The sequence below is a fragment of the Nothobranchius furzeri genome, chromosome 14, assembly GCF_043380555.1.
Source record: "Nothobranchius furzeri strain GRZ-AD chromosome 14, NfurGRZ-RIMD1, whole genome shotgun sequence".
Taxonomy (NCBI): Eukaryota; Metazoa; Chordata; class Actinopteri; order Cyprinodontiformes; family Nothobranchiidae; genus Nothobranchius; species Nothobranchius furzeri.
The window spans coordinates 28,889-48,708 of NC_091754.1; the positions used below are offsets into that span (position 1 = coordinate 28,889).

Genomic DNA, 19,820 nt, shown 5'->3' on the forward strand with positions numbered 1-19,820 from the left:
AAACTGCCCTTAAAGTAGCCAAACTTAAATGTCCTAATGCTGAGATCTTTGTTCCTGTGGTGAACTTTTCTCCCTCCTTATCACACAGGGAGCAAGCCATGCTCACACATCTCAATATTCACATCTCTCAGCTCAACAGGTTCATCCCTGCCCAGGACGCTGCCTTTTTCAGGGTTAAACCAGACAAGGTCCATTGGACCAGATTCACGGCTGCCAGGATGTGGGACCTCTGGTCTGCCTGGTTAAAATAGGCAGCCCTGATAGCCTACCAGGACAGGAAGGGCATAGAAGCATTGTTAATAACAATGTTTGTAATTTGTCCAGATCTTTTGTACTGTCTGACGCACAGCGTTCTTTGTTAAACAGGGGTTTAACCTTCATCCCCTCTCACAGCAAAGCTAAAAACAATGACACAACGCTGCAGATCAGACATGATTTACAAAAATACCATAGGAGAATCAAATTAGCTGTTCATTTTAAGGAAGATGGTACAGCTAAAACAGGTAAACCAAAACCTTTCATGCCAGAATCAGAATGGGCGCCCCCTGCTGGCACTTTGCCGCCAGAAGTTAACTCACTTATTGAGGAGGATCTTGGTTATTTCAACAAAACATTTTACATGAACAAGTCCAAACCTAACTTGAGTATTAACGAAACCAAAGCACTCAAGGAATTAACAGGCAACAAGAACATTATTATCAAGCCGGCTGATAAGGGGAGCTCTATTGTTATCATGGACAGGGCACAATATCTCTGGGAAGGTAAAAGACAACTGCTGGACACCACCTATTACAATAAACTAGACAAACCCATTTATCCAGAGACCATCCCCATGGTGACTAAAATCATTGACTCTTTGTATGAGAAAAGGTTTATTAATGCAAAACAGCGCAGATATCTTAAAGGCTCTTCGGAACCAAGAGCCAGAAGGTTCTATCTGTTACCGAAGATCCACAAGGAACCAGCAAAATGGAGTAAACCCCATGAGATCCCACCGGGTAGACCCATCGTGTCTGACTGCAACAGTGAAACATATCAAACAGCAGAATTCATCGATCACTATTTAAATCCCCTATCAATAACACATGACAGTTACATCAAGGACAAGTATGACTTTATAAACAAGATGAAACAAATCATCCTGCCAGACAACTCCATTCTGTTCACCATGGATATAGACAGCTTATATACAAACATTGACATAACCGAAGGCATTAATGCAGTCAAACAAATTCTCCTTAAACACCCCAACAGCAGAAGGCCAGACAAGGAGCTACTCCAGCTATTACAAATTAATCTGAGAAGGAATGATTTTGAATTTGATGGCCAATTCTACCTGCAAATTAAGGGAACAGCGATGGGGAAGAAATTTGCTCCAGCGTATGCAAATATCTTCATGGCACAATGGGAGACGGAGGCATTAAACAAATGTGTAAAGAAACCACTTTATTATTACAGATATCTAGATGACATCTGGGGGGTCTGGACTCACTCGGAGGAAGACTTTCAACTATTTCTAAACACGCTAAACACACATAACCCATCCATAAAGCTGAAATTGTCCACCAATGCTAAATCAGTCGATTTTTTAGACACCACAACCTTTAAAGGCCCAAATTTCAGCTCCACACACAAACTTGACATAAAGGTTTATTTTAAACCTACGGACACACACGCGTTGCTTTTTAAAACCAGTTACCATCCAAAGCACACATATGCGGGTCTTATTAAATCCCAGCTACTTCGCTTCCACAGAATCTGCACTCAGGAAAGCGACTTCAAGGAAGCCACTCGGATACTGTTTTCAGCACTATCCTTAAGAGGATATTCTAGAGCATTTCTGAACACATGTAAAGCTTCCTTCTTGGAGTCCAGACCCAAGGACACATCACCATTATTGCCTTTGGTCACCACTTATTCTCCCTCGGCAGGAAAACTAATTCATAAAATCAAACAAAACTTTTCTAAATTCCAATCAGAGACTAACTTACTGCAAAATCACAGGGTAATTGCGGCCTACAGACAGAACCAAAACCTGAAAGATTTTCTGGTTCAGGCCAAGCTGAGACCCCTACAACAACCTAAGGTCAAAGTGATTTTTTTAACCAACTGCGCTGGATACAAAACAGGTTTTACAAAACCGTTTATCCCATCACACAAGCAGGTAACCCTAAAACCAAAAACTGTGTGTATTTAATTCAGTGCAAAATCTGTAAAATGAGATTTGTGGGAGAAACAGGAAATAGCATTTTAACACGCTTCACACAACACAGACACAACATTACAAAAAGCCATAACACACAGCGACCAGTAGTCAAACACTTTATTGAACATGGCTAGCAAGCCCTCACAGCCACGATCCTACAGTCAGATCCAAACTGGTCCACAAAACAATGGAAAAGAGCTGAACGGCTCTGGTTCTACAGATTGGACACACTTGTTCCCACAGGTTTGAATGAGGGATAGATCTGCACCGGTGGACTAAGTGCAGGAGAGTCTGTGCACACAGACAAGCACAGTAAACAACCACAATTACCTTTTAGTCTCTCCCCAATAAAAGTCAGGCCCTTGGCCTGCAAAATAAGGTTACAAGTAAATTAAAAAATACATAAAACATCATCCTGTTGACACATTAAATGATGGAAACCATTCCAAAAAGGATATTGTGTAAACAGGCAAAAGAAAGGGGGGTTGAATACCCCTAACTAAGATTGAAATTCCCCTAGTCAAATCTAGATTTTTATTAATGTTTGGGCTTAAAGAAAACTTTGTGTTAAGTTTGCCATATAATTCTCCTGGTTAGGGTTAGGATTTTATGTTTGGGTTGGGACTTAAAAAGAAATTAAGTTGAGTGTAACATATAATTCTCCTTGTTAAGGTTAGGATTTAGTTTGGGTTGGGACGTAAAAAGAAATTTAAGTTGAGTGTAACAGGGTTAGGTCTTTCTAAGGAGAGAAGGGTCTCCTGAATGGAGACCCTTTGTGCACTGGCACTCCTGGCGTTACAAAAATCCGCAGTTCTCCACACCTTCATCTCCTCACGCTTAGATTACTGTAACTCTCTTTTCACGTGTCTGAGCAGAACCTCCCTGAACCGTCTACAGGTGGTTCAGAACGCCTGTGCTCGGCTTCTGACCAAGTCCTCCAAACACACCCACATCACCCCGCTTCTCCTCCAGCTTCACTGGCTGCCAGTCAACTTCAGGGTTCATTTCCATATCCTAGTTCTGGTCTATAGGGCCTTACATGGACAAGCACCATCTTACATTGGTGATCTTCTCAGTCCCTAAACATACTTTGTGATTTTTATGTAACAAGGGGCTAGAAAACCTTTCTTCATACATAAGTTTGTAGTAAAATGTTGAAAAATAGCAATTGTAATGTCCAGCAATGGTCAGTTTTTAGGTACTGTTTGACCATCCAACATTTGGTCAAAAAGGAGACACGAGACTGCACGTGTTTCCTTTAAATTAGCCTGCCATCATGCCACCAGCTGGAGCTCAGAGCCTGCAGCTCTGACAGAGATAATGAAATCATAACAATAACATTCTCTCAAGGTCCCTCAAAGAGCAGCCATTTATCTAAGATTACTTGCTTCACAGAAGAAAGAAGATTTTAAAATTAAATATGAATTTCTAAAACTTACAAGCTAGATATTCAGTAAATAAATGTTGTTTATTGCTACTTATAATAATTATAAAATAATGACATGTTTCATTAATCTGTGCTCAATGATTATGTTTCAGCATGTTTACTTGACAAGGTCATAACCATATTGCACTCACACAAGAGCATCTGGTGTCAAAGAGGGCGTGTGTTTCTGAGATTCTTGGTCATATCCCTCTAACTTGTCAGCCTCTGGTTGGCTACACAATCATAACATGAGAACATTAAAACCAGATTACTGGGGTTTTCCCTCAGTTCTAGAGAAGCTTCAGACCGGCCACCTGAAGCACACCTCTTTAACCACCAAAGCTTTTGACACGTCGTCAAAACCTTTTTGCACCTGCGAAGCTGATAAAGCAAACAGTCCCTGCAGAATAAGCTGATATTGTTTAGACTCCTTAAGAGTCCCAGACGCGTGGTTCCATCAGTCTGTCATGACCCGAGACATCTCTGGACTGAAGGGTCGGTGCCATGGTATTCTACAGCCCTCCGGTGCCAACCAAGAGGGTCTCTGAAAACGGACAATGTAGACACACAGATAGCGTCTGATGTGGCTTTTGATAATAATCAACCTCATAGCTTAACGCAAACCAAATTCTTTCACATCCAGAACGCAGCTCTCCGATATACAGAGGCTCTGACTAACATCGCATTCACTCATAGCTTCCATACATCACATTTAGTTCCATCCTCTCACAGTAAATGTTAGTTTACAAACAATTAAAACATGACAGGTTGGTTAAGTAAATTCTTACTTTTATAAACCTGATTGTTTTCTGAATCAAAATGAAGTGTGTACAATCCCCTAATAAATAACGAATACTAGACTCTTCTGATTAAAGCACAATAAAGAGCAGGCGGGGTGATATTCCATATTTAGATAGAGTATCACAGCTTATTGGTCATAAGTAGAGGTAATATATATATTGAGCTCTTAAAGCACTCAGTTTACCAAACCCTACACAATGTATGTCAAAATGACTCAAATGCAGAGTTTTCTGTTAATCCACCTTTATGTTCAAGCCCCTTTCAATGGATTGATGTATTTTTATTAAAAAAACTAAATTGAAAAGATTTACTTTTACAACAAATATATTCTTTTAGACTTGAGTTTCATTACAGTAACATGCAGGTTTGGTTAGACAGTCTGTCACTTCACACACAAGTACGCAAACGTTAGCTTCGTGTTGTGATTTGTCTCCACCAGCTGAGATGTGTTCGAGGCTGAGGACAGAAACGCTTCGGGTTAAACTGGGCCCGAGTCTCAGATGGGAAATGTAACCAGGTAAAATTTAAGTTCTGGGTTTTACTGCTTGTTTGTGTTTTTAATAAAAGTGGCATTTCGCTCCAGAGTTATGGTCCTTCTACTCGACATCTGATTCAGTTCACTCATGTCCACCCCCGAATCCAAACTGGTGTCTCGGCTGTCGATGGGTCTCCGTCTCCTCTGCTGCTCCGAGACGGCGTAACGGATCTCTGCTGCAGGTTTTCCTTCCAGAGAGACAAACCAGGCTCGAGGGGGCTGAAGAGATTTCTGCATTTCTGATAAACCTGAGAAGGTGTGGACCGAGTGTCGGTTCCCTCTCATTTTGTTTAATGTCCCCGGTACTGATGCTGACTCTGGAAGACTGAACGGACCCCTGGATGTACCGTTTCCTGCCTGAGAGTCATCGGACCCTCCAGGCAGGTTCTGGGTGTCTACCCCCTGGATCTGGATGGTAGATGGAGCTCCTAGAACATTCTGAGTATAGTTTGCCTTCCTTGGCGCCTCTGCAGCAGCTCCATTTGACATGCCAACTCGTGGCAGAGTGGCTGACCTGCTCCAGTTGGTCAGAACCGATTCCTCCTCCAGATGGAAGAACGCTGAAGCTGGGAGGATAGTGACAGGTTGGTTGTAGAAAAACAAACTGTCTGCAGGCTTGGTTTTCTCTGAAGTCACTTCCTTCAGGTCCAGTGAAGCAGCCACGGTGCCAGCGTTCGCTATGACATCACTGTGCTGGTCCTCCTCCTGTTTGGTCACTGAGTGGTTCTGGTTTCCTGGAGATGTTCCAGAAACGCCGTCATGACTCGTGGAGGTGGCTTGGTCTGTTTTTATCGCTGCCAGAGTTTTCCAAGCTTGATTTTCTCTTGACTGCTTTCTATCAATAAAAGCATCAATAACAACCCGTCAAGTTATTTTTTAAATAATACTGTTTTTATTTTATTGTTTTCTTCTTTCATCAAAGCAATCCACATTACAATCAGCCTAAAGAGCGATTATGTTACGTAGTTCCCTCATGTTATGAAAGGGTTCATCAAATGAAGGTTGGTGATTTATCATCTTAAAGATTCATCTGATGTGACGTGAACTTTTAGGCTGAGACATTCTGTTAACATCATTGCATTGCAGCTAGCTAGCTTGTAATCCGTTAAAGTGCTCTTGACAATTCTAGAGTATTTCTGAAAGTATTTTTTAAAGTGTTTCTTTGGGTTTTGAGGGAAGAATACTTTTCTTTAGATCTGAAAGGATCTTAAGTATTAGGTGGAAGCTTCTTAAAATGACACTAAAAAAATGTTATCTGGGCAAAAAATTCAGGCTTTTGTATTATTCTGAACCATAATTTTATAGAATGATTGCACAAACGGGCTTACCTGCTATAACACAACAGCCAGGTCAATAGGAAGACAACAACAAGAAGAGTTCCTCCAAGGAAAACCGTCAGGAAGAATAAATGATGTGAAAAAAGGTCAACGAGGGTGGGAAGTCCAAGGGAACCTGCAGAAGATGATTAAAGAAAATGTGTGTAAACACTCACAGCATTTCAACGCATTTGTGAGGTGACAACCTGCCTCTGGGGGAGGAAAAAGGTGCAGCGATCCAGTCGCCCAGGTGAGGAGCGGTGAACACCCACGTGAGTCTTCCATCCACTGAGATAAGCTTCCCAAGTCCTTTCCTCATCCACCCTCCTATATGAGAAAACACAACAAAGATGCAGCTGAGGAATATTTCTGTCAGCATCACAGGATGGATGACAGATTAATTATTCTGACTGGATCCAGGAAATCAACAAAAAAAAGTCAAATCATTAATCATCAATCTTTTTTTTATTTTCCCTGGGATTTTATTTATTTATTTGTTTATTTATTTAAACATTAAAACATGACAAGGTCCACAATAAAGCTGAAACTCCCCCAACTGCTCGTGGAAATATTTCCACTTAAAAACAAGTACATATCAAAGTAAATACAATAAAAATAAATCCCTTATTTGCTAAAAAATATTAAAAAGATTCATTTAAACAAACATTTTTAAACCAAAGTTTTCCTCCTGATGCGATGCTGATTTATGGAAGCCGGTATGAAATGAGCCCAGTTCTGATTGGTTTGTCCCTGATTTACCGACCAACGGTTCTGTTGAAGAACCACGCTGGAACAGCATCGGAAATCTGAAGGCCACGGTTCTCTGGAACGCTGAGGCTCATCTGGATTGGTCCGGTCACGTGAAGCTTCGTGTTTCCAGAGAAAAGCTGCACACTGACAGCCGCCACTGGGTTCAACTCCAAGCTCACAAAACCTGGAGATAAAAAGTAACCTTCAGTTTTTAAGGAACATTTTTACATTCAACAGTCTGGAGCGATGCAGGCGTTGTTCCGGTCTGTCTCAATTTACCGGTTAATCTACATTCCTACCCTCATCTATGTCAAGCCCCCACAATGCCGCTCAGAAAATGGTCCCATCCCGGAAGTAAGAAAAATTGCAGTTCCACCCTCATCCGCTGGGGGCTGGTGCCAGAAGCGAGCAAATCCTCATTGACTCCCATGTTAAAAATGCCGATTTCACAGCAGAAATAAACATGTTTACAGCCTGGTGCCAAAACATGTTTTTTGTCTAAATTATCTAGTTTATACTCATGACAACTCTGAGGGGGGTGAATTTTTTTCTCACTCTTCTGTTTAAAGAGCAAGTAACGTCTAAATTAACTTTTTTTTGCTGATGAACTGTATAAATGAGTGTCTAATAGTGTTTTAAATGTGTGTATTCATTATTTTAGCATTTTGGTGCATTTTCTTAAAAAATTAAAAATTCTGCCTAAATACCACAGTATAGCTCCACCTTCAGCTTAAAACATAGAATTTGACTCATTTTGAATAAATTTTAGCCAATGGCTAAAGAGTAAGATACTACGTAATCCAGTAGAGTACTACGTAGCAGCTCTGTGTCAACGTTATAAAAGCATCGGGAGTCTCGGCCACGCCTTGTGGCGAGTTGGGAGTTGGATTTGCATGAGAGTGTAGGAGGCTAGCCGTAGTTCAGCATTAGCATATAGCATTAGCATATCCTAGTCTTTAGCATAGCTTTTAGTGTTATACATACTTATTTAGTGTTAGCTTGGCTGTTGGATATTGTAGTTTAGTTACTGTTTGGCTGTTAGTGTAATTAGGAAAGTAGTTCGGGTTTAGTGCTCCATATCGTGTTAGCATGGTGAGATGGTGTAGTGTAGTATGGTTGCGGAGCTCTGTCGGGTTGCACTCCTTTCCGCTGGACTTAGAAATTAGGCGCCAGTGGTTGCGTGTCTGGAAAAGATTCAGCTCCCGCCTGGTGCTGTAGTTTGCAACCAGCATTTTACCCGCGATTCTGCACGTCTCCGTTCCAAGAGGGAGGCTGTGCCCACCGTGGCTCTTCCGCGATTTAGATGCAGCCCACCGACTCTGCTCCCCCACCATGACGGGCTACAGTCTGAGGTGAGTAAGCTAAATAAAAGTTTTAACATCTTCTAAAGACAATTTCCTACCTAAATGCAAAGTTTGAGAGACGTGGTTCACTCCATTTAGCTAATATCAGTCTGCACTGCCTTCGGGCTATTTTGTCAAGTTCACAAAATGTGGAACGATGTAAGGTTAGAATCAGCGGCGAATCGGAACATATCTCGAAGCCCTGGCCGACAAAACGGTCCACATGACTGTCAGGCTCAGAGAAAATTCGGGTTGTTTTTGTGTCAGTCGGTAATTCAGCAACAGTGACTCTAAACTGACGCAGCACTAGTTGACAGACAGCATTACAGCGTCAAATCTAGCACAGCGTGACCCGGTTCCGTGAGGAATTCTGTTCAGGAGGTCGCATTTCAGGGTCTCCACATCATATGTGACTGACTTTTACTTTATAATAACATCACACACTAGGAATGTTATAAAGCGCCTATATGGGACAGTTTCTTTTGTATTTTATCTGACTTTATAAACATCAATGTGCTTCTATTTTTTTCAGGCTAAATCTACCCAAGACACTGGCTGTCAGACTGATTTAGTAATCTGCAAGAATGCACTTGTCCAGGCTGACGTGGTGTTACCCGTAGCAAAGGTGAATTATTTTTAATAATCTTCTATGTAAACATTTTATTACCTTCTAGTTTTAATTTGTTTTACAGATTGTTACACGTGATTTTATGCTCTTTTAAACGTTCATAAATGTGCTGCTTCTTTGTTTTTATAGAGCTCACAGCCTCAGTGTCTTGTGACACAGGGACCATGACAGAAATTCATCTTCCAGAAGGTCCCAGAGCATCCACACCTCCTGAAAAGACCACGGTGTGAGGTGTCTGCTGTTGATTCCAGCTTCCACCTCAGTGACAGTGCAAGCTCAGTGAACTGTTCAAGGTAAAAAAAAATTAAAACATTTCTGAATTTTTAAGATATTAACAATTAAATAAGTATGTGATTACATCATGAAGGAGGCTACTGATTCTGGCCCTGTGACACTTGGTGGTCACCACCAGGTGGTGACGTGTGAGCTGATTCACCTGGTAAATAACTTTTAAATTAAATATTTTGTTTTTGCTATCAAAAGTAAATTAACTAATAACCTGCATTACTGCAGGACACTCAGCAAAATATGGACTCTACACCATGAGGCAGGCACACGTTAATAACTCTATAAGAGCACATAAGGTAAGCAACACCACATATTATTTTTATTACTGTACACTGTCCTGGATTTGTTTTCTTTCTGCATCTCATCATTAGCCTGGCTGTTCACCTGATAACTCCTGTCATCTGGTTATGACAGCATGAGGATGTCCTCACACACCTGTAACCTATCAGCTCATCTGGCAGAATAGAGAGAGAAGAGACAACACCACATCTCCTGTTCCTGGAAAGCCTTCAGCCATCCTTCGATGACTGAGAACCTCCATCAGCTCTGTCTCCTGTCTGCCTACAATTATTATAATAAATATTGTGTTTGACAAGTTTTTTGTGCTGCCAAATATCTCATTTTGATTCCAGTTTTGATATTTTAATGGATATTTATAAATTACATTAATTGAATTATCACATTGTCGCATGTTTAACTAGCTCTATTGTGATGAACTAAACTAGCACCTCACTGTTAAAAGCTCGTTTTAATTTCAAGCATGTTTAAGTATTTATGGACATGAACAAAAACAGGAAATATATAAATTGAGATTTATTTAATTAATATAACAAATAAGGGGGAAAGAGTCATTGAAAGGCACATTCTTCTGGAAGTTCCTGATCCCGACGACATCAGCAGGAGACCAGCTGCAGACACCAGAGGATCACCTGCAACCAAGAGCAGCTAGTATCAGTAAATAAATAATGAAATCAGGGCAGTTTTAATGGGCTGAACACATTACAGAATAATTTTCTCATGGTATATTTTCATAACTTTATGCAGCAGACTAGCTTGAGCCCAGATCTCCATGGAGAGCTGCTATCCAGCACGTTTCAGTGGATTTTCCTGCTTTAACAGGTTAGATAAGCTGTTAAGCAGCTCAGCTGTTTGTTGCTGATTAAAACCAGGTGTGTTGATGCAGATAAATCTCTAAAACATGCTGAATACTAGCTTTTTAGGGCCATGGAGACAAACCCTGCAGCTAATCCAATGCTATGGCTAACGGCTACTTACGTTCAGAGATGGGTCTGTTGGGTCGGTTCCAGTAATTTCAGGCAACTCACAAGCTCAAAACAATAAGGCTCATGTCCGGTTGTCTCCTCCAAATAGACTTGGTCCCTTTCTTCTCGAGTGTCTGGGTAAGGAGGGGGAGAAACGTCCTCCACTTCTAATGACTGCTCAGAGTGAAGGGAGCTAGCTTCGTCTAGTTAGCCGTCTCTTCGTCACTGCCACGGCTCCGCCCTCTCGGTCCTCCAGGCAACGCCTACTAATGTTGCAGTTTTCAAAATTGATACGTGGGTGGGGTAAGACTCTGAGGCACACTTGACATGCACTTTAAGTGTATTGAAAGCCTAAAATTCTGTATAATTAATGAGCATCCGACAGACGTGACCGCCGCCTCAGACCCACGTGACCACATAGCTAGCTCCGTGGAAAGGCCTCAGTACAGCCTCGGTCTGGCTTGGAAACTGCTCCGGCATTTTGAGTCTCTGTGTTTGTGTATTCTTCTTTGGATATTATTGGTGCAATTGTTGGACAAAATGACTTGCAGTGGTATTAATTGCACTAATAGAGCGTCCAAGGAGTCTCCACTTCATTTTTTTCGGTAAGTTAAAATCTATATTCGTATTTTATGTCACTGCCACCTTTAAACTAGCTGAGTTTACCGAAGTAGCTAGCTAACTATCAGTTTAACATGTAGCATGTACTGTTTAACCATGAAATTTAAATGTAAAATACGGTAAAATAATTAATAGGGCATATTTAGATGGGTAATAGGGTAAAACCCAGTGCATTTAAGATAAAAATGGGTTGAAATATGATGGAGCGCTAAGAGGGAGACTTCTGTGTCCATTCTTCCATCCGGTAATCCCCAGCGGTCAGGCCGGGCAGCCTGACCGATCCGGCGCCTACTTGCTGCGCCTAGCTGCTGCGCGGTCTGACCGCTCGTGGAGTTTTTCATGTCTGACTTTAACCGCATCTAATACTGTATTACGGCGTGAGCGCAACAGCGACAACTTAATATCGACGTGTAAGCAGCCTGAGTGGTAGGGTGTTTTCATCTGAACCCTCCAGCAGGCTATGCTGCACTATTGACGTGTTAGCGCGCGGCGCTAACAACTTAGCAACGTGACATGTCTCTGAGAAAGCGTAAAACACGGACGCTTCTTCTGAAGCGGAAAATAACACTTCTTCTTAAGCAGAGCAGGATGTCGCCTCGGCTCGTTCACGGCCGAGCCGGACTGAGCTCGATAACATTGACCAAGCACAGCCACTGGGCCGTTGTAGCTGCCACCAGGCCTGCTGAAGGAACTCCAGCGGGTTTCATCAGACTCGTAAAGTTTCTTGTTTTTGCTGGGGATTTCTGTATTTTACCGCTCCCTCCTGCAGTCTTCCCCTATTAAAATTTAAAATGTGTAACTTTATGTATTGTGATGAATGACTAATATTCATGTTAAACTGAAACGTTAGGCATTTAGGGGGAAAAAACAAAATAATAAACATTATACAGATGTCAAATAAATCAAACTGTAATTAAACTATATATTTTCAAAGTCATATAGACAGCATGATGGTTTGTGTGATCCGCGCGGTTTCACTTACACCCCTTTAATGATCAGGCTGTTTTTTATTATTTTTATCAGCTGATAGCAGTTAAAATTATGGTAAAAAATAATTTTATCTGTTTTTGATAACTTAATGCCCAGGAAGAGCATCTTCCTGGGCATTAAATATAACCCAAATGTTTTATTATGAGCAGATCTGATGAAGGTTTAGACAAGCAGTCTGCAAAGTAAAACTTGTTTAGAGTCCAAACTCTTACTAAAGCTTTTGAAAAGAAAAAATGGTTGAATTTTGAGAAATATCCACAACAGGGGAGCGAGACCTCTGAAAAATGTATATTTTCTCTGAATTCATAGAATAATGTGAAGATTCTGGGAAAAGTTGGGATTCTGAGATTAAAACGTAAATCTTTCTAATCATAATTCTGGCAGTTTTTGTGTCCTTCTGCTGTGGAAAGTCGTGCAACATGAAGATACTGAGAAGATGCTTACAACCTGTATTTTTATTCCATCCATAAATAAAATCATGAGCTATTTTTTTAATCCAAATTTGATCCAAAGGGCCATCGTTGGTTCCAGACCCGTTCTAGAACATTCCTCTAATCTTAAAGTCATCATCAGTTTCTTCCTTTTAACAAATATTTATTTGTTCAAATTTTTAATATTTATAACTGGAATATTTGTTCCTCCCTCTCCCACTGCAGTTAGTCCTGTCCTGCAACCCTGTTTTTGCAGCTTAGTGAAGCCAACCATCACTAACCTGGGGGTGGTTTTGGACCCAGAGATGCGGATGGACTCCCACATTAGCCAGGTGGTTAGATCCTGCTTTTCCCGGCTTCGCCAGCTACCAAAGATGAAGTCCATCCTGAAAGACGTGTCATATTTTCTCCCCAAGCCGGACCTGACCGTCATGTATCGGTCCAAAATAGTGTGATGATATTGTGTTTTTGTACATAACAGACTTTTTAACAGACAAATTTGTCGCATTCTCCTACACCTCTTCACGGGCTCGCCACAGTAAATATTCTATTTGGCAAGAGATAAACTTTATTGTATTTATCCTAGTGAATCTATAATTAAACGGGTAAACTAGTAGTAGCACATCCAACATCAAAGAAAGTAAAATGTTATTATCAGGAGAGGGAGAATGTTTAAGTGGTTAGCAGCAGTGTGCTAGCCGATGGCCCCCTCCATGAGGCCACCACAGCTCAGCAGAACATCATTGTAGCTTCTTCTGGGGAGAAAAACACTTAGAGAGAAAATAAAGTTAACAGCTGAAATAGCAGGAAATAATACAGTTAAAGAGCAGATTGTAGAAGAAAGAAACCCCTGGGTTAAACTGGTCTGTCTACTGCATAATGCTGAACTCTAACATGTGTCCTCAGGGAAGGACCTGATTGGTGTCCAGAACCTGCTGAAGAAGCACCAGGCTCTGCAGGCTGAGATCACAGGTCATGAACCTCGCATCAAGGCTGTCACCCAGAAAGGAGAGACCATGGTGGAAGAAGGTAGAGCAGGTCTGGTCCTGACATGTTTCTGAGGTGTCTGCAGGTTCTGGCTCACTTTTTTTGGGTCCAGGTCACTTCGCTGGTGAGGAAGTGAAGACTAAACTGTGGGAGCTTCATGGACGTTGGGACACGCTGAAGGCCAAGGCGTCCCAGAGGAGGCAGGACCTGGAGGACTCTCTGCAGGCCCAGCAGTACTTTGCGGATGCTAATGAGGCCGAGTCCTGGATGAGGGAGAAGGAGCCCATCGTTGGAAGTCCAGACTAAGGGAAAGACGAGGACTTGGCCGAGGTATGGAAGTCCCTTCCTGAGAAACTCCAATCGCTTTTCTTTGCCCTCTTTCCAGTCCTTCATAATTAGTGTTTCTGTATTTGGCATTTCCTTCGGTTGTCTACCAGACGTCGTTGCTCGTTTAAGCGTCTCATGGGTTAGGGGTAGAAGTGCTGGCCTCGCACAGGAAGTGATGACAAACGTGTTCCCGTCGCTCTTATTTCAAACGGTTTACAAGCTGTGATGTGTGTTCCCGCTGCAGAGCAGCCATGACACGTGGCAGCCGGCAGAAGGCTCACGCTTTTCCACTAAACACCCGCAGAGCTACGTCTGCGGTGAACTGAGCAGGGTTTGTTTTACGGTGGCGGATCCGATTGGACCATCGCTGCGAGAAAGCTCCACTTGTGTCAGACGAGCTGAAGGTTCTGATGTTCTGCTCCACAGGCTCTCCTGAAGAAGCACGAGGCCCTGATGTCGGACCTGTCGGCTTACGGCAGCAGCATCCAGGCCCTGAAGGAGCAGGCCCAGTCCTGCAGGGTGAGTTCAGAACCCTCGGCCCGTCAGAACATTCTTATCCACCACGTTCTAACACCAGACCTGTTAACCCGACAGCAACAAGGTGATCAGCAGGTGCTTTTGTCCTGCAGGACCTGAAGGCCAACGAGTCCCGCCTGAGGGACATCAACAAGGTGGCATCTGAACTGGAGTCAGAAGGTCTGATGGCTGAGGAGGCTCCTATGGTTCAGGCTCAGGTGAGCGTCACCTGTCTGCAGCAGCTGGTCCCTCTCACTTCCTGGTTTAACTCTGCTCGTCTCTGTTTGTAGCAACAAGAACATCTGGGTTCTGCTCCTGGAAAGGTGCGTGTTGTCCTCCGCCTCCACCAGAACCAGACGTGGTGTTTATGTTACCACTCATTTGTTTGTTTACAGGATGAAGCCGACTCTAACACGGCGTCACCCTGGAAGGTGAGTTCATTCAGCTGATCAGAGGTCACCTCTGATGGCAGCAGTCACGGCCGACCGTGCTGACATCACACAGGAATTCAGGTGACCCGGCAGGCACCAGGTGCTGGTGAAAGTGGGGACATGTCAGCTGGTTGCCATGGCTACAGTTATCTTATGCATCTGTATGACTGCTGACTGGTGTGTGTTTCCTGTGACCTTTGACCTCAGACCGTACGGTTGGGCGTTCAGACGACGGCTAACTTTAATTCCATCAAGGTAAGAGGAAGCTCTTCCCTTCCTGTCTGAGCGATCCGTCTCCAGGTTTCTTCGTCCGGCGTCCAGCCCGCTGGCGTCCACCTTCATCTCATCTCACTTCATTTATAGTGCAATACTTTCACAATATCATTTTCCCACACTTCTGTATAACTGTATTTTGTTGTTTTTCAATAAAGAATGACAAATTATTTAAGTTTGGTTTTTGTTGCACACAAATATATATCTGTAAAAAATATCTACAAAGCTAATGTTTACATAACAAGTATGATTGGGTTTTGCAATACGGCACTCAAGTTTATTTTAGTAAGATTTTCAAACCAAGTAAAGTTAGTAAAGAACACATTTCTATTGTCTGCTAAGAAACTGTTGGGATTTAAAATGGGCCTGTTGTACAAATAACTTGTAAATGATTATTCCTCACTTTTGTCTTAACCAAAGAAATTCCAGTAATTGAGCAAAAACATTTATTTTTAACACTACATTTTATAAAACAGGGCGCAAAGTGTCGGCACATGTATGTATGTCGATGGTCCGCCCCAACCAAACCAAGAGACACAGACGTCAGGGAGGCCAAGGTTGTCTCTGCAGCTCTCTGGGCACCACGCCTCACTCAGCTGTCTCCAATGATCCAAATGGCTATGGAGAAAAAATAACAGGTTTGGCCTAGCTGTTTAAAGTACAAAACCATTCATGAAGTGGTCAAGACAAGTACTTGGAACTTACACGCTGCGTTGTGTAGCTGATGTTGGAGACACACAGGCTGCCATGGTGACCTTTTAATAGATCTAAGAAAAAAATGTAATAAAAGAATGAAACTTAAAAACTCCCAGACCTCATGTCATATTTACTCATCAGCTATGGCTGATTTGTTTGGATCACAGTGAGTTACACTAATTCTAATATATTTTTATTTCTATTATACATACATACTTTTTAACTGTTATTTTCACATGACTGTTATCAGGCTCTCTTGTTCTGGTTCTGATGATAACTCTGTGTCTTCCAGTAAGTTATCTTGTGCTTACTTCATCTGTATAATGTCTCTTTACTTTTGGTAAATTGTACTGAGTCCAGAATAAAGGCTAGTTGGCTGTACAAGATACAAACAAGTATTACGTTTTGGAAATATATGAAACACCGCCAGCATCTGTTAGAGCCTGTGGCGGGGTGCTGAGGGCCGGCTCCAGCCCAGGAATGAGCTCTACACGCCGGCCGGGAGGGTTTGAAACACCGCCATCCTCTCCTCTGCTGGCTGTAAATTCTGTTATGGTTACCGGTGCTTGTGTTGCAATGTGAAACGCTTGGTCTCAGATTTTGTAAGAAAGATAATAAAATGTCCCCCCAAAATACGACTTAAATATATTTTCTCTTCTTCATGATACATTTAATGGCTGGTGCGACTCAGGAGTGATAGCGCCAAAAAAAACTACTGAAAACTTGCTCAAAGCAAAATGTTTTCATTACGGAAATAAATTATAAACTTACCGATTTAAAACTTTTTTAATACAGGTACTTCTCACGAACAGGCGCAGAAAACCTCCACCTAAACTCCGTGTAAGGTTCAGGTCGATGGGTGTTCCAGTTAGCTCCGGTTGGGTTGAAGCTAGGTGGCTACATCCGTTAGCTCAGCTCCCACCTCCGCTTTAGCTTTGGGTTAGCCAGGGTTAGCTTCAGGTTAGCTCGTAGCTAGTTCACCTGGGTGTCGTCACTCGAGCCCAGCCTTACAGCCACACCCTCAGCGCCTCCTCTCTTCCCTTTTATGGAATTGTCTGGGCTGGACGGAACCTGTGACACGGTCAAAATGGCGGTGGTGGACACCTCCCATTATGGACAGATAACGTGAAATTGAAGCCTATGGAATCGAATTGTCCAGTATATGTACAGTCTATGATCTATGTTCACGAGCTTTGGGTAGTGACTGAAAGAACGAGATCACGGATACAAGCGGTCCAAATGAGTTTTCTCCGCAGAGTGGCTGGACTCTCCCCTAGAGAGAAGCTCCCCTAGGGTGAGAAGCTCGGTCATCCGGGAGAGGCTCGGAGTAGAGCCGCTGCTCCTCCACATTGAAGGAACCTGTTGAGGTGGCTCGGGCATTTAGTTAGGATGCCTCCTGGGTGACTCCCTGGAGAGGTTTTCCAGGCACGTCCAAACAGAAAGACCCAGGACACCATGGAGGGACTATGTCTCCCAGCTGGCCAGGGAATGCCTTGGGATTCCCCCGGAGAAGCTAGCCCAAGTGGCTGGGAAGAGGGAAGTCTGTGCCTCTCTCCTTATACTGCTGCCCCCGCGACCCCTCCCCGGATAAGTAGATGAAAATTGATAGATGGATAAATTCAACAGATCAATGGGAGCATACAGGGATGTTTTAATCAAAAGTTAAACTTTATTGGCAAAAATTATTAAAATTTTTTACTTTTTCCCCCCCCAGTTGTGAAAGTTGGTCTGGGAAAACTCCTACAAGTGTTAATTACAATAGAAAGTCATAATTAAAAGTTATTTTAATGGTTGCTGAGAGTTTAGATATTATGCTAGAATTATCTATCACTAATTTCACCCCAGAATGTTTGCAAAAGGTCATTTTTAAATAAGTAAATGAATCATTAATGCAACCTAAATCCCAAACCTGATTTGGAGATCTGGACACCTGGAGTGTTGAGAGACTCGTCCTGTTTGGGAACCGTCACGTAGACTTTCAGTGAGGTGGCGTTCCTGCTGTGGCTCAGGTTCAGGAGGCGCTGAGGGAATCTCACAACAGGCTGGGAAAATCCACCTTCAAACAGAACAAACACCCAAAAGGATTATGTAACGTTCCATTTTCTTTAAGTAAACGCCTTGATGATAAAGTAAAGCGTACCAGGAGTTTTCCTAGTGATCAGGACCGAGTCCTCAAAGAGCCAGATGTTCCCTTGGGTCATCCTGAGCAGCCACACAGTCAGCGAGGAAAATACTGCAGAAATCAGAAAGTACAGATTTGTTTTTCTCCACTAGATGGCAGTGTGGTATTTTGATTCTGGAGATTCAAACATGTTTAGAACTTTGAAAGAAGAGAATATTACTGCACAAGTCCAACACAAGTTTTTGTGATTACTTTATTGATACGTTGACATCAGAAGTAATATGAAATTAAAGCTGCAAGCAGCGTCGTTCGGCCATCGCAGCTCAGCGCCGGTCCGGCCTGGCCGGCAGCCCGGTGCACCCGGGCACGTCCGCGAAACAGAAACGTTAACCACCCCGACACCAGAAATCACGAACGGTCTCCTCGTCTGCACCTCACCCTGACTCAGCATCTCCTCTGAGCCCACCAATAAATTACACATCTCACCACTAGGGGATACTCTATATTTACCAACCACACTGGTGGTGTGATGACACAGACCAAGTTTAATGCTATTCTGACCACGTTTTTTGAAGTTATTGACGGTTAAAGTTATATAGGGGGTGCTCTGACGAATTACAGAAAAATCCCATTGAGGCTTTGATTGATAAAGATGGTTTTGTGGTAGTTAGGCATCAATCAGATGTTGCATGTGCTTTCTAGAGCCAGAGAGCCGAAAGGGGCTGAGCTAAAGGGATTTGAACCAACAACCACATCAATGTGTTTGATGCAGTCACGTGATAACACAAGCCAAGTTTAATGCCAAGTTTAATGCCATTCTGACTTAGTCTTTAGAAGTTAATAAAGTTTGAACATATCTAGGGGGTGCTGTGAGCACTTACAACTAAATCACATAGAGGTCATCGTTGGTCATCAAAGACGGTTTTCTGTTAATTTGGCAACAATAAAACATCATCGAGAGACAAAAGGCTGTAAGTGGGCGGAGTTAAAGTGATTTGAATGAGTGAGCACATACATGTGTTGATTACAGTTTCGTGATGACTCCCACCATGTTTGATGTAGTTAGGAGTTTTTTTGTAGAAGTTACAAAGGTTTTATTGTATCTAGGGGATGCTGTCCCAAATTTAGGAAAATATCCCATGGAGCAGTTTGTAGGTTAACAACAATAATTTGTGTGTAGTTTGGTGTGAATTGCATTATGCATGTGTTATTCAGGGCCTAATATCTGTCAGGGGGCAGAGCTAAAGCAATATCAACCAATGACCACAGGATTGTGTTGGGTTTCTTTGTGTGATGACACATGGCAAGTTTGGTGCAGTTGCGACTTCGTCTGTAGGAGTTATTACAGTTTTGAAGGTATGCAGGGGGCGCTGTGGTGATATTATACAACGTTCACCAACCGTTTGTGCCTCATTGGATAAAGGGCATGATTGTTGATTGCCATGTTCGGTCTCGTGCAGATCGGAGGATGTTTGTGGAAGTTACAGTCAAACATAAGGTCACGGCGTCATGCCAGAATCCGCTGTGGCATCAAAGCCCCTCCCTTTCTGAAAAGCTATCTGAACTGAATGGTCATTACAGCATCATAAAGACAGTGCATGACCTTAGTGTCATGTTCACTAAATTAGAGGGGACAATTATAGGCATTTCACCATAAAACAATAGACTTGCTGTTGTCAGGGGGCGGGGCTTAGGTGATGTCAGCTATCCACATTGTTCTTGTCTTGAGATGGGGTCAGTGATCACACGGACAAAGTTTGATATAGATCTGATCATGCACATGGGAAATTTTACATCAAGTAATGTAATGGCGAAAGCTCAAAGTTTGAGGCTTAGCCACGCCCACACCTTTACACTTATTTAAAATCCGA

General features: G+C 42.6%; 2 protein-coding genes and 3 long non-coding RNA genes across 6 annotated transcripts in view; 2 read left to right on the forward strand and 3 right to left on the reverse strand.

Moving 5' to 3' along the window:
• Positions 1-4,808: 4,808 nt before the first annotated feature.
• The window catches only part of LOC107395712 (protein FAM171B), a 43,934-nt gene continuing 28,922 nt past the window's right edge, over positions 4,809-19,820 (reverse strand). For both annotated transcript variants that reach the window (XM_054738425.2, XM_015975150.3), the window contains 6 exons: positions 17,968-18,060; positions 17,737-17,883; positions 7,048-7,218; positions 6,495-6,611; positions 6,297-6,420; positions 4,809-5,803 (listed from right to left, as the gene is read on the reverse strand). In XM_054738425.2, the coding sequence (XP_054594400.1) occupies positions 4,972-5,803; positions 6,297-6,420; positions 6,495-6,611; positions 7,048-7,218; positions 17,737-17,883; positions 17,968-18,060 (1,484 nt within the window). In that variant the 3' untranslated portion in view covers positions 4,809-4,971. The remainder of the gene's footprint in view (positions 5,804-6,296; positions 6,421-6,494; positions 6,612-7,047; positions 7,219-17,736; positions 17,884-17,967; positions 18,061-19,820) is intronic.
• Positions 8,153-9,904, forward strand: LOC139062602 (uncharacterized). Its single transcript, XR_011516152.1, has 6 exons — positions 8,153-8,386; positions 8,910-9,002; positions 9,135-9,298; positions 9,373-9,444; positions 9,519-9,589; positions 9,708-9,904. It is a non-coding gene; the product is annotated as an uncharacterized lncRNA (long non-coding RNA).
• Positions 10,094-10,705, reverse strand: LOC139062603 (uncharacterized). Its single transcript, XR_011516153.1, has 2 exons — positions 10,569-10,705; positions 10,094-10,222 (listed from the first exon to the last, which is right to left on the reverse strand). It is a non-coding gene; the product is annotated as an uncharacterized lncRNA (long non-coding RNA).
• LOC107395713 (spectrin alpha chain, non-erythrocytic 1-like) lies at positions 10,984-15,261 on the forward strand. Its single transcript, XM_070543885.1, has 8 exons — positions 10,984-11,160; positions 13,504-13,626; positions 13,697-13,914; positions 14,338-14,430; positions 14,541-14,645; positions 14,718-14,750; positions 14,823-14,858; positions 15,066-15,261. The coding sequence occupies exons 4-8, from the start codon at positions 14,365-14,367 to the stop codon at positions 15,141-15,143; spliced, it is 318 nt and encodes a 105-aa protein (XP_070399986.1). The 5' UTR covers positions 10,984-11,160; positions 13,504-13,626; positions 13,697-13,914; positions 14,338-14,364; the 3' UTR covers positions 15,144-15,261.
• Positions 15,676-16,740, reverse strand: LOC129161887 (uncharacterized). Its single transcript, XR_008561963.2, has 3 exons — positions 16,599-16,740; positions 15,837-15,898; positions 15,676-15,749 (listed from the first exon to the last, which is right to left on the reverse strand). It is a non-coding gene; the product is annotated as an uncharacterized lncRNA (long non-coding RNA).